Genomic DNA, 13,929 nt, shown 5'->3' on the forward strand with positions numbered 1-13,929 from the left:
CACCCAGATCCACACAGAACTCCAAAGGCAAAGAACAGATAGATCCCTGTACCCTGTTGTTCCTCTCCTGGCCCCAGACGCGGGCACAAGGGCTTCAGCCGCCTGCCAAGCTTAAAAGTGCAGGGTTGGGGTACTCTGGGTTCTCAATGACCCCGGGCCCAAACTTGAGCTCCAGGAAGCGGCGGTAGTTGTTAGGGGCCTGTGCCATGAAGCCGGCAAAGGGCAGGGGAACCAGCGGCTGCAGGAAGTGCTCTGGGAACTCAACATCCTGCCTGTGGTCCAGCCACGTGTCCTTGGTCATGACCCCATTGCGGGGATAGAAGGGCCACAGGTCTACGTGCAGGTGGTTGCTCTCGCTGTACTGCACTCGGAAGAAGTCGCCCTCCACCGCCTTCTCCCACACGAAGCCGCGTTCATCCACTACCGAGCCAGCTTCGGCGCCCCGCAGCTGCTCGCAGTTGCCCACGTCCTCCAGGTAGATGCCCAGGTCTACGTCATAGTCCCATGGGATGATGTCGCCGTGGCGGGCTGCACCCAGCAGCGAGCCGCCCTCCAGCCAGTAGCGCACGCCCGCCGCCTCCAGCACCCCCACCACGTAGCGCGCGGTCTCGCGCAGCGCGCGCAGGCAGCAAGGTGGTGTCCAGCGGCCCTCGTACAGGTAGGCGGGTGTGTCGCCCGCCACGGTGCCGAAGCAGCGCGCGCTCTCCTTGCTGCAGCCGAACCACTCGAGCCGACCCCCCTCCCAGCTCACCAGGCGGATACCCAGCGAGCGCAGCAGCGCCGCCCTCCGTGAGCGCCCCTCGCGTTCGGCCTTCCAGCGCGCGTGGGCGGTGGTCAGCGGGGGTTGGCGCGCCGCGGCGAAGGTCAAGTCCAGCAGCTGCACTGTCCAGCCGCGCAGGGCGGTCTGCAGAAAGAGGCTGGTGGCCAGGGGCCGCGCCAGGGGCGCCGAGAGGTTGAAGAGGTCGCGGGAGCGCAGCACGAGCACCGCGTCGCCATCCAAGGCGTCGCAGCGGGGCGCGCTGGGCGCTGGGCCGTAGCGTGCGGTCCACTCGCGCAGGCTGATGTTCAGCGCCAGGCACCGCGCAGGGTTGGCGGTGGCAACCGGGGCGGCCACCAGTCGGGCGCTGCTTCCTCGGAGCGCCTCCACCATACGCTCCAGGTGGCCTGGTGACTCAGCCCGCGCTCCGTCAGGCACCAGGGCCACGAACTCGGTAGCCACGTAGGTCTCTGGGCGGGAGGCCGCAGCTGGCCGGTCCAGGGCCGGCTGGAGCAGCGCCAGGCGAACATTAGGGATGCGAGGCAAGGCCAGGGGTGGGTAAGGGAGTGTGTCGGTCGCCACCACCACCGGCTGGGCCGGGTCCTGCTGCAGGAAGGAATCCACCAGCTCTGGTACCGCGTTGTCAAAAGCCTCAAATTCCCGAATCAGGACGGTGACTCGGGGACCAACGGCAGGAGTCCGGCGGGGGGCCCGGGCCCGGGAGTTTCTGGGCTGGTGTTGTAGCCACGACACATAAAAGAACACTAGGAGATTGAGGATGATGGCGGCTGCCAGGGCAGCCCAGCAGCGGGTGAGCCGCATGGGGCCCGATGTCAGACCCTAGCCTTGGGGTCCAGGGCATCCTGGGGAGATAGGATGAAAAGGGAGTCTGGAACAAGTTGTTAGCATTCCCCTCCCTCAAACTCTCAGCTCCTCTGCCTGGATCTGATCTCAGACTCTCCAGGACTACTTAGGCTGGCTTATGCTCCTGCCCAAGGCGGACCACTTGAAATTGTCACTTCATCCGGAGGGGGTCGCTGTTCCCCACTCAACTACGCAATGAGTTCTTAAGTTAACATGTGAAGGAAGGCCTGTTTAAAACCAAAACCCCAAACCGAACTCAATCCCCCGCCCCCCAACGAATAAACAATGCTGGTTGCTGCCAGCGGGTGGGTGGAGGAAGGGTGTAGACTTTTGATTTTTCTTGGGATGCTAGAAAGGCTAGGGCACTACCCATGCTAGATAAATGATCTACCAAGCCACACTCCCAGCCCCTCACTGGTGGATCCAGGCAAATAGTTTAAACACACCCTCAGCACCCAGTTTTAGTTTTTGCAAGAGGAAACACTTCTGGTGCCTTATTTACCCAACAAAGAGAGCGTGTTTTTATATCCCAGGCCACGCAGCAGAGGCCAGCCTTGGACTGCTCACCTTTTTGCACCTACGTCCCGATGTTGGGTTTACAGTTGTGGGACGCCACACAGTTGTAAATGTACTTAGTGCGACTGGACTGTGTGTGCAAGACCGGTTAAGATGATGCGTTTGACGGAAAGTGTATTAGGTCACAATTTTTAAAAGCTGCAATATGGCCTGTAATCCAGCCCTTGGAAAGTGGAAGCAGGGGGCTGGGAGGGCAAGGCAAGCATGGGCTGCATGGTGAGACTTCCTGTCTCAAGGAAAAAAAGAAAGTGCAAAAATCCAAAAGTGGGGGGGGGGGGGGGGGGGGAGAGGACAGGAGGAAAGAAGCAACAGCTGCTGCTCTTTAACCTTTAACCCTAGCACTCAGGAGGCAGGTGCAGGTGGATCTCATGAGTTCAAAGCCAGTCTGGTCCACAAAGTGGATTCCAGGATAGCCAGGGCTACAGGCTGTATTTTTTAATTTATATATTATTATTAACTTTATTAATTGTTTGGTTTTTTTGAGACAGGGTTTCTCTGTGTAACAGCCCTGCCTGTCCTGCACTCACTTTGTAGGCCAGGCTGGCCTTAAACTCACAGCGATCCTCCTGCTTCTGCCTCCTGAGTGCTGGGATTAAAGGCTTGCGCCACCATGCCCGGTCTTCTATATTTTATTTTTTATTTAAAAGAGGGTTGGGCTGGAGAGATGGCTCAGAGGTTAAGAGCACTGACTGCTCTTCCAGAGGTCCTGAATTCAATTCCCAGCAACCACATGGTGGCTCACAACCATCTAAAATGTGGTCTGATGCCCTCTTCTGGCCTGTAGGTGTACAAGCAGGCAGAGCACTGTATACATAATAAATAAAAGGGGGCCGGGGGCATAGATTAGCAATAGAGGGCTAGTCTAAAATTCACCATCGAGGGGTCCCCTGGGAGTGTGGCTTTTAGTGACATAACTGCACAGCATAAAAAGGTATCTTATGTTTAATCCACAGTACAATAAAGAAGAGTGAGTGTGTGGTGTGTGTGTGTGTGTGTGTGTGTGTGTGTGTGTGTGTGTGTAACCAACCAACCAAATAAACACAAAACAGGGCTGGAATGGCGTGATGGCTGCTCACAACTTGTCTGTAACTCCATTTCCAGGGGCTCTGATGCCCTTTTCTGGCCCCTGTGGGCACCAGGTACATATGTGGTGCACAGACATGCATGCAGGCAGAACACTCACACATTTAAATAAAAGTAAAGTGAGGAAACTGAGACACAGAGAGGTGAAGTCACCTGCTCAAAGTCACACAGCTGAGGAGAAGGACATCGGATTTGATACAAGAAGAAGCTAGCTCCAGAATCCTGCTTCAATGGGCACAGTAGAGCTTGCCCTTAATCCCAGAATTCTAGGGGCAGAAACTGTGTGTGTATGAGTTTGACACCAGCCTGGGGTACACAACAAGACCTTGTCTCAAAAACCAAAAACCCCTAGTAAACTGTCACGTTGAGATGGGGTTCTCAGCCAGAGGTGGTGGCGCATGCCTTTAATCCCAGCCCTCAGGAGGCAGAGGCAGGCGGATCGCTGTGAGTTCGAGGCCAGCCTGGTCTACAAAGTGAGTCCAGGATAGCCAAGGCTACACAGAGAAATCCTGTCTAAGAGAGAGAGAGATAGAAAGATAGATAGATAGATATGGGGTTCTCATTTGAAGACTGGCTGTGAAATAAGAACCTCTTGCCTTCCCACTGCTGGGATTACAGGCATATGCCACTATGTCCACCCAACTCTGAATCTTTTTTTGCAATTACATAGCCCAACTCTTACACTAAAACTCATAAGCCTTTTCCAGTGCTAAGTTGACAGGCACTTGTAAAACTGAATATAGCACGTGGCTTATCAACTGGAAGTCAGAATATCAGCAAGTAGGTACTTACCAAGTACTCTGTGCCAGGGTGTTTTGTGTTTGTTTTTGAGACAGGATCTCCATGTGGGCCAGGCTGCCCTTTAACTAGGGATGTAGCTGAGGGTTGACTCTACCTACCAAGGGCTGGGCTGGGATTACAAGCATGTACCACCGTCTTCTACAAGCACTCCATCAGCTGAGCTACATTCTCAGCCAAAGCCCAGCCTCTGTGTTCAGAGATCTGCAATGGGGTAGCTCTGAGGCAGGCAAACCAGAACAATTTAGTGGTAATAAGGTCAGAGACCAGCAGGGGGCATGAGTGAGCATCACTGGTCACGGGAGGGAGAGGGACACTGAGATCTTACTGGTTTTCCATCCTTTCCCCCAAATATCATGTATGCTGGATGAGGCGTTAAATGCTTATAATCCCAGTCCCGGAGAGGTGGAGGCAGGAGGATTAAAAACATTCCAAAGCCAACAGCCAAACAGTGCTTAAAGTCTGCTGAGGTGGCCCAGCAGGTAAAAGTGCTGGACAACCACGCCTGACCTCAGTTTAGTCTCCAGGACCCAAACAACAGAATCAGTTCCAGCAAGCTCTGACCTCCATGCATGTGTGTGCACACAACAAATAAACAATTAAAAAATTTAAGGTGTATGTAAGTGTATTATTTGGAATTGGCCTGAACCTTATCACCCACAATAGGTACAAAAAGATCTATTCAGGAAAGCCTTTAAGGACACAGGAAGAGCAGTATCCATGTGGCCATTGTGACATGAAGGGCACCAAGGGACTCTTACCTCCCTAGGTTTCAGGCTGAGGGTGATTAAGGAGGGTGGTCCCACCTTGGGTCATCTGGGCTGCTAAGGGAGGAACCAGAAAACATCAAATGAGCCAATGCCACACAACTAAGTGCAATTTCATTCTACCCACAGAAGCAACATTTACAAAGCCAAGGGCTCTTTTTTCCCTGTCTGGAGTCCATAAACTTGGTTTTACACCTTCAACCATCTGGGGAGTGGGGAGTAATCAACCGTTAGCTATACCTATCCCTCTTCCATATGATGGTGTCCAGAAGAAGGGCAGAAGTGCCAGCAGCTATTACCATGACAACCCCTTCCCCAGACACACGCATCCTTTGGAGATAATCCTAAAACATCCCCTATCTTCCTGGACCTGGTTCCTAGGATCACTAGAAGGTGGTGATTGTTCTGAGACTGTAGCCAGGACGTGGCTTTGATTGTTTCTCATCCTCCCTGGAAATGGTCCAGGCCCTGTAACCATAGCAACTGTCCCACAGCAGCACTTCTCTTCTAAATAAAAACACCTGGTTGGTTTGTCCATGGACCTCCCATATGGGAAGGGGAGATGGTTTCCATGGTAATGCCAACTGGGTTGGATGGGGAGGGGGTGGGGCAGAGGAATGTCTTTGGGGCTGGGTACTCCTCTACCTGAGCAGAAGGTGAAGGAAGGTTGCTATAGCAACTGATGAGGATAGGGTCAGAAGCACCACCAGGGACTTGGGTTACCTTAGCAACTTCCTCCTGGTGCAGTGATAGTAGAGGTTGGGACTCCACATAATGAAAAACGGGAGGGGGGCTGGAAGAGGTCTCCAGGTTGGCTGGGGTTACTATGACAACCGACATGGTCAGGACTCAGAACGGAATCCACTCCCCACCCCAGGTCGTCTATTCCTCCCCCCCTTAAAAAGTGAAAGTGACGGGGGGGGGCGGGGGAGGTGTATTTACATCTGTATAGGGATAGGGCTCTGACACTGGGTGGAGGGGAGGGAAGGCAGAAAGAAGTCCAGTCTCATTCCCACAAAGGAGACAATTGAGAGGGACGGCGTAGGACCTTTGCCTAAGTTGAGGCAGCCCCTCCCCGTCCCTGTCGGCAACCCCCGCTTCCCCCACCCCCGCGCACGCGCGCGCACCATCGAGGGGTGGTGGTGGTAGTGGTGGACCAGGGTGGGCGAGGCTCGCGCTCAGCCCGGGGCTCGCCGCCGCTCCCCTCGCCCCCGCCGAGAGAGCGCGCGCGCGCGCGCGCACGCGAGCCGGAGGGTGTGTGTGTGTCTGTGCGAAGCTGCGCGTCCGCGCAGGCGCGCGAGGCACAGCGGGCGCGCGGGCCGGCCCCGGGGCCTCCATGATGGAGGAGCGAGCGGCCGCCGCGGTCGCATCGGCCGCCTCCTCCTGTCGCCCTCTGGGCTCGGGCACGGCTCCCAACCCGGCGGCGGCGGCGGCCCCGGCCTCCAGCCCTGCTCCCGGCCCCGTCCCGGTAGGTAAAGGAGGTGGCGGCGGAGGCAGCCCGGGCCCCACGGCGGGCCCGGAGCCCCTCAGCCTGCCAGGGATCCTGCACTTTATCCAACACGAGTGGGCACGCTTCGAAGCCGAGAAGGCCCGCTGGGAGGCCGAGCGCGCCGAGCTGCAGGTGAGCGCCGCCGCTGTCGCCGCCGCCGCCGCCCTCCCGTGCCCCCCGCCCCAGCCCTGCCCGGCCTCGCCTCACCCGCCGCCGCCGCCGCCGCTGCCGCCATCTTGGAGCAATGGCCGCCGGGACGGCCGGGAGGGGGCGGGCGGGGACGGCGACGGGCCAGCGGCGGGGTCCCCGGGGCCTCGGGGCGGGACGCGGGCCCGGCCGGGCCGGGTCGGCGGGGGGCCGCGAGTGGGAGTGACGGGCCCAAGCCTAAGGGCGTCTGGGCGATACGACTCGGGGTCCTCGGGGACGGAGTGCTGAGAAAGTGGATTGGGGGGTCTGGGCGAATCGATAACGCCACACCTCGCATCCGGATCCTAAAGCAGATGCTGGCTGTCAGGGTGGGATGGACGGGGGTGTCTTGTGGGGTGACACACTCTTGACATCCCCTGGGTGCAAGGAGCGAAGAGAGGAAGTCTGGGAGCTCGGATCGGGGTGGGAGTAGCTTGGGGGAGTGTCCGGCGTGGGGGAATTGAAAGGTGGCTGTGTGAGGACTTCTGAGGGTGGGAGGAAGGTTTACGGGAGATGTCCCAGGATGAAGTGGGTGGCCTCCTGTCCAAGAAGGACACTTTGGGGGATGTAGGGGAGGAGGGGGTCGTTTGGGCGGAATCACAGAGAGGGCAGAGGGCATACTCTAGACTCCCCTAGGAGAGCTGGAGAGAGGGGAGCGACAGTTTGGGGGCTTGGAGGGATCTGAGTGATGGTTCAGGTATTGAAAGATGTGAGGATGTTAAGTTGGAAGCCCTGAACTGTAGGGGCGTTTGTTGGGTAGATCTAGCGTGAAGCCAAGAGCACCTGTGTTGCACCCGGTGAAAAGAAATGGAGGTGCCTTTGGGTGAAGGGGGAAGACAGGGTAAGGAGAGACCCTGGGAGAAAAGTGTGTGTGCAAGGTGCAGAAAAGGACCTAGAAGGTCTGTGGAAAAGAGCGTGCCAGGTGACTGACGCCTCATGGAACAGGAGTTGGGCTGGGCTTCTGTGACCTTGAGAAAGGTACAGCCTGTGGAGTGTGGCCTTTAGGATCTAGGCAGTCAGAAAGGTGGGCACTTCGAGGCCTTCAGGGATGGGCCACCAGGAGTCAGACGCTTTGTAAGATGGGATGTTATGAACAAAAACAGCCAGTACTTGGCTTCTGGCAACCCATCTTTGTGTTTCCAGTGTGCTCTTTCCCTGTCTAATTGAGGTAGCGCCCCACACAAGTGACTTGACTCAAATTTTGTCCATGGGATATATGAAGAGAGCGCTCTACTTTTGCCTGTTTATCTTCCATCCTGGGCGGGTGGTAGCTGAGGCTGGGGGGTGGGAGAGAAATCCTTATGTAAGTGCTCCTCGTGTTGTGCCCAACTCTAACCAAGGCTCTTTCCCAGCATACATCTCATCAGATCCTCTCAATACCCCCATTATGTAGGCAGAGCCAATGTCATTACCTCACTCAGCAATAATGACAGCAGCTGCTATGTATTCAGGGCATATTATGTGCCTAACATGGTATTAAGTATTATGATATATGCTGTTGTTTAATTCTTGCAGCGTTCCAAGAGGGGGAAACGGTATCCCTTCCTCTCTCTTTTTAATAAGCAGAGGAGGAACGGGGTTTCGAGAAGACAAATATTGTGGGTCACAGCAGCGAGTGGCTGTGTTGACCTGTGTTTTTTCCCTCTCAGCACTAGCAGCACTAGTGAGGAAAGTCTCCAGGGGAGTTTACAGGCCTCGCCAGGTTACCCGAGCCGTCCTAGCATAGTGCGGGGCTGACTCTTGGACTCTGGAACTTGGCATGAGTACAAATGACAGCATCCACTCTAACTAATGTCCACCCCCTGGCTGTGTACTCAAACTTACCATCCTCCTGCCTCAGCATTCTAAGTGTTAGGATTACAGGTGTGTGCTCCCTCCTGATGAGAGATGTGTGTCTGTCCCCTCACTTAGTAACCTTTTATGGCACTCACGGAGAACAGTCTGTGGGGCTGGGGCATCATCATCACTTACTTTGTCCTTTTGATACATTATGAGTCAAACATCAGGCTGTGTGTGTGTGTGTGTGTGTGTGCACACACGCGCGCATGTCCGCCCTGGAGTGAGTGGAAATGTGCTAGGATATAGCACTTTGTGACTCTTTATTTATTTATTTATTTATTTATTTTGGTTTTTCGAGACAGGGTTTCTCTGTGTAGCCTTGGCCATCCTGGACTCACTTTGTAGACCAGGCTGGCCTCGAACTCACAGCAATCCGCCTGCCTCTGCCTCCCGAGTGCTGGGATTAAAGGCGTGCGCCACCACACCCGGCTTTTGTGACTCTTTATAAGGTCTACATTTTAGTTTCCTTTTCCTATCAGCACAGAGAGCTCGTATTTTTCATGACCCTGTAGTGTTCCCTTTGGGTATTTTATACCATAACTCATTTATCTTGACCCTTGTCACTGAATTTTCAGGATTATTTCTACCTTTCCCCCTGCCAGAAATGGCTTCGAGGCCTCAAGACACTGTTCAGTTGGTAAAGTACATGTTGTGCAAGCATGAAGCCCTGAGTTTGATTCCCCAGAACCCCCCACTAAAAAAAAAAAAAAAAAAAAAAAAAAAAAGCTAGACACGGTGGCACACACTTGTAGTCCAGTACTGGAGAAGTGAGGCAGGGTCTTGCTGTGTAGCTATGGCTGTATTGGAACTCTATATATAGGTCAATAGATTGGGCGATTGGGCTGGCCTTAAACTCAGAGACGCCCTTCCTACGCCTCGCTCCCACAGAGGTCTGCCTCCTCAGTGCTTGAGTTAAAGGCACTTGCTACCACATCTGGCCCCTTTTTAAATTTATTTATTTATTTATTATGTATACAGTATTGTGCCTGTGTGTATACCTGTAGACCAGAAGAGGGCATCGGATCACATTATGGATGGTTGTGAGCCACCATGTGGTTGCTGGGAATTGAACTCAGGACCTCTGGAAGAGCAGTCAGTGCTCTTAACCTCTGAGCCATCTCTCCAGCCCCACCTTTTTATTTTTTTGATTCAGGTCTTACTCTGTAGTCCGGGATAGCCTCGAACTCACAGTGCTTGTGCTCAGGCTCTGGAGTACTGGAGTTACAGGCCTGCACCATGATAGGAGTTATCCCATCCTTCATAATGGGTGTGTACCAGCACGTCTGGCAAGCAGCATTCCTTCTCTCCAATCTTTCTCCTGCCCAGCGTCAGGCCTCTTTGTTTTTGTTTTTTGAGAAAGGGTCTCTCTTTGTAGCGTTGGCTGCCCTAGACTTGCTTTGTAGACCAGGCTGGCCTCGAACTCACAGTGATCTGCCTGCCTCTGCCTCCCGAGTGTTGAGATTAAAGGCGTGCGCCACCACCGCCCGACCACTCAGGCCTTCTGAAGGCCAACTCCCATGAGACCCTTCATGACTGGGCAGCGTCAGCACTGAGGAGCTGGTCCTGGGTGTTTAGGATATGAAACCCACTGTGCAGCCAGTGCCCAGGACACCCGTGGGAAGAGGGCTCAGAGCAGAGAAGTGGTGCAGGTGTACTCTGATAATCTGTGGAAATGTATGGGCATGGGTGGCTCCTGCCCTCAGAAGCTTCTAGACCATTGGAAGAGGCTGCTTTATTCAGGAGACTGCGCTCATGCATGTAGTCAGTTGTGGGGCTCTGCTATATGCTCCTGAGAAGGGAGCTGTGGGGAGAGGCCTGAACCTCATGTCCTTGTGATAGAGAGAATAGATGAGGTGCCAAGGAGAAGTGTACGGTCCCCTCCTCCCCTCAGCCTCCTGGGCACTCTGGGATCCAGTGGGCATTTGCTGATGGGAAGGTCTGCAGCAGGAATGGCTCTGTGTTCAGGAGGATGCTGCCTTAGAGAGCGGAGCATGCTGGGAGAGATGGCAGTCCCAAGTCAGAACTCAGGGTGTTGGGGCCCACGGGAATGGAGGGCATGGCACTCTCAGCTTCCAGCTTGCCTGCTGCTGTCATGTAGGAGACAGACAGACAGGCTAGTGCCAAAACTTCCCATTTCTGGTGGGATTCCACTGATCGAAAACACTTCAGCCACATCTTCCTGGTTCTCCTTCCTCTTTTCCACCAGAGGAACTGGAAGAGGACAGCAGAAGGAGAGGCTGCTGGCGAGACCCCCACTCGTCCCTTCTCAATGCTTCTGGGCTTTAAACAAGTTTTCATTGCATTAATTTATTCGCATGTGTGCCAAGACTACGGGTATTAATGCCATAATACCAACTTTTATGTGGTGCTGGAGATAAATTTAAGGCTTCATGCATGCTGGGTGAGCACCCCCAACATCCTCAGTCCTGTCCTAGGGTTTCTCTTTTGTTTGTTTTGTTTTGTTTGTTTTTTCTCAGGACAGGGTTTCGCTGTGTAGCCTTGGCTGTCTTGACTAACTTTGTAGACCAGGCTGGCCTCGACCTCACAGCGATCTGCCCACCTCTGCCTCCCGAGTGCTGGGACTAAAGGTGTGCACCACCACCACCCCGGCTCCAGGGTTTCTTTGGCTCTTCCTTTTATTGGGTTGCCTCTTCTTTGAGCTTTGCTAAATTCACAAGTGTAATGACTTTGGTGACGTGCACACGTGGTTGTAGCTTTCTTCTGTGGCTTCTCTGTGCTCTTCCAATAGACACCATGTTTATCTCTGTGGCCCGTGGTCCTTTCAACTCACTCTCTTCACTAACCCTAGTTCACTCTGATGCAACCTTGATGTACTTTTATTTAAGTCTACCCTGCCCACTTGTCTCTGTCTTCTGCTTACAACTCCTTCCTCTTAGCTAGCTTCTGGTCAGCCTTAGTTCTCTGTTAACCCTGGGTTAAAGTAGAGGTGAGAGATAGCAAGCCTTGGGCAGGGAGACAGGGCAGATAGCCCGAAGGAGAGGCTAAGCAGCATGGCTGGACATCTGACCACTGCCTGGAAGAATCAGCCAGGTCAGCCTGGAAGCACTTTAGCAGGCCTGTGATGTGCAGAAAGCAGGGCACCAGGAAGACAGTGTCCCCAGGGGCCTGGCCTCCCAGGCGCTTTTCCCGATGGGTCTCGGTTCAAGGGTTAGGTCCCCTTGACTAGCTGGGCATTTGAACTAGTAGACACAGAGAGAGAATGAAGAGAGATTAAGGCAAGGACTGACACAGCAGCCCTCTCTGCAGGCTGGAGCAGCATGTGAGGGACAGTGCCCACCGTGGTCCATTCTCTCAGCAGAGGAAGACCCCATGCGCTACTTAGTGTCTGCAGCAAATGAGCTGCATAGCCAGGCCTGGCTCTCAGGCTGCCCGGGGCAGGAACAGTGGAGCCATGCTGGGGAAGCCAGCGAGAGAGCCGTGCTCTGGGTTCTGGACCGTGATTGTGGAGCGACAGGCTTTGCCTTGAAGACTGGCGGCCCAGTGTCTCTAATGACCTGTTGACAGACTGGAGCCGACTGGGGCAGCCCAAGCTTGTAGGCAGAGAAGAGAGCTTGGCAGGAACCGGAGGCCGTGTCTGGGGCACATCTCCTCATGCCTTGGGCAGCATAAAGCTCTGAACAGCTTCTGCATTGCAGTGGGAGCTGAGCCCACCTCCTACTCTTGTCCCTGAGCGCCAGAAGTAGCTTCCTACGCCTCCCAGCAACAGATGCTCTGAAGGAATAGTAGGACGCCACCTCCACCAGCAACCAAAGGACAGCAGCTCCGATGGGGGCGGGAGGAGCCCAGGGCTGTTAATACTTACCACCCCCAACACCATCACTGACCTAACTCCTCAGAAGGCCACAGCCAGGTCAGGTTGGATTGTCCCTGTTTGAAGTTCATGGGTTAAAGATGACTCCAGCTTTTTTTATTTTTTATTTTTCCTTTTTTAAAAGATAGAGCCTTATCTTAGTCCATACTTGACTTGACCGCATAGTAATCCCTCTGCCTTGGGCTCCCAAGACCCTGGAGGTGGGCCCAGCATGCCCTCTCTCCTCACTGTTGGGGAGGGGCTGGCGCTGTGCGTGAATAAGGAGGGAGGTGTGTCCCCTGATCTCTGCCGTCCCTCTCTCTCCCGTCCCAGGCCCAGGTGGCTTTCCTCCAGGGTGAGAGGAAAGGCCAAGAGAATCTGAAGACAGACCTGGTGCGGCGCATCAAGATGCTGGAGTACGCGCTGAAGCAGGAGAGGTGAGCCCTGCCCCGGCCAGGGACGGCACTGGTCCAGACGGGTGACCGGCGCCTAGCCACGCTCCTGCCAGCAAAGGAGGCTTCTCTGTTGTCCTCTTCCCATCATCCCTGGGAGGGAGTGAAGGAGATGACAGCAGCATTAGGGCTGTGACGAACCTGCTATGTGCCCCAGTTCTGGACAGCTGCTACTTTGCTTGTTCTTGCCGTAATCTGCCGGTGTTGCTGGCCATGGTTCTGGGGCGGAGCTGAGGCTGCAGGAGAAGGGCAGCTGGGAGAATCCTAGAGCTGGGGCCTGTGGGTCCGGGAGTGGATGGGGGGCCCTGGGGTCCTGAGGTGGTCTCCTGGCCTGTCTACTCTCCTTTCTCTACTCATTGTTATTTGTTCTTTTAGGGCCAAATATCATAAACTGAAGTTTGGAACAGACCTGAATCAGGGGGAGAAGAAGGCAGATCTGTCAGAACAAGGTACTTCCTTGCAGCCTCCCGTGGCACCCCAGAGGCACCCCAGACAGCAGCCGCTTGGCGTAGAGCAGTCGCAGGTGGCCTGCGCTTCCTCTCTGCTCCATGAAAAGCAGTGGCGGCCAGAGGGGTGGGATGGGGTGGAGTTGGCATCCTTGTTGTCAGACACTGTGCCCAGCCCTACCTGTCGGCCATCCTGATGTCCTCCTGGGGACATGACGGATGGCCCAGCAGCTCTTGCCTCCTGCTAGGAGAGTGAGTGGAACTATTTTAGTGTGCTGCGGAAGGCATAGGGAGGACTTCACTGAAAAGGTGGTGTTTGCACTGGGCTGTCACTCAGTCATTTACCCCCCAGAATTGAAACACGAGGTGCTGGCTTCCTGTCACAGAGCAGGGGCACAGCAGAGAGCAGAACAGATGTGGGCCTGTTCTGTGGACACTGGTGGCTTAAGCTTCTGGAAGAAGGGATCAGATGCCCATGGGAGTGAGGCACTAGTGTCCAGTCAGCGTAGGTGGACCCGGTGGCAAGGGCACCAGTGTGCTTGTGCTTGCCTGTGTGTGGTGCAGGGAGCTTGGTCTCAGGCTTCTGTGAAGGTCTCGCCTGCGGGGCCTAGGGAGGTCATTGTCGCATGCCGTGCTCCCCCTGCCAAGATGTAAGCTCTTGACTGGCATGGCCTGTGCATCCAGCTAGCCTTGTGGATGTCCAGTGGATACCTGATGAGTGATGCACAGAGCGGGTTTCCTAGCCAGCCTCACCTCACCTGAGAGCTGAGACCTGTGGCGCTGCCCTTGATTTTCAGCATGGGAAACACGCAGAGATGCTCCAGGAAGTGCACAACCGGCTCAGTTCCAGCCTGCCCACTC

At 54.9% G+C, this 13,929-nt stretch overlaps 2 protein-coding genes across 3 annotated transcripts in view; one reads left to right on the top strand and one right to left on the bottom strand.

Moving 5' to 3' along the window:
• On the bottom strand, positions 1 to 6,581 carry Fkrp (fukutin related protein). The gene is made up of 3 exons (XM_051162457.1): positions 6,542 to 6,581; positions 4,840 to 4,902; positions 1 to 1,620 (listed from the first exon to the last, which is right to left on the bottom strand). Exon 3 carries the CDS (start codon positions 1,577 to 1,579, stop codon positions 95 to 97), a length of 1,485 nt encoding a protein of 494 aa, XP_051018414.1. The 5' UTR covers positions 1,580 to 1,620; positions 4,840 to 4,902; positions 6,542 to 6,581; the 3' UTR covers positions 1 to 94.
• Positions 6,163 to 13,929, top strand: part of Strn4 (striatin 4) — a 25,327-nt gene continuing 17,560 nt past the window's right edge. For both annotated transcript variants that reach the window (XR_007832376.1, XM_051162455.1), the window contains exons 1-3: positions 6,163 to 6,466; positions 12,504 to 12,607; positions 12,998 to 13,071. Coding sequence is in view for 1 of the 2 variants with exons in the window: in XM_051162455.1 (XP_051018412.1) it covers positions 6,182 to 6,466; positions 12,504 to 12,607; positions 12,998 to 13,071 (463 nt within the window). In the remaining variant the exon portion in view is untranslated. The remainder of the gene's footprint in view (positions 6,467 to 12,503; positions 12,608 to 12,997; positions 13,072 to 13,929) is intronic.

Source organism: Acomys russatus, chromosome 19 (assembly GCF_903995435.1).
Source record: "Acomys russatus chromosome 19, mAcoRus1.1, whole genome shotgun sequence".
In the NCBI taxonomy this organism is placed as follows: domain Eukaryota; kingdom Metazoa; phylum Chordata; class Mammalia; order Rodentia; family Muridae; genus Acomys; species Acomys russatus.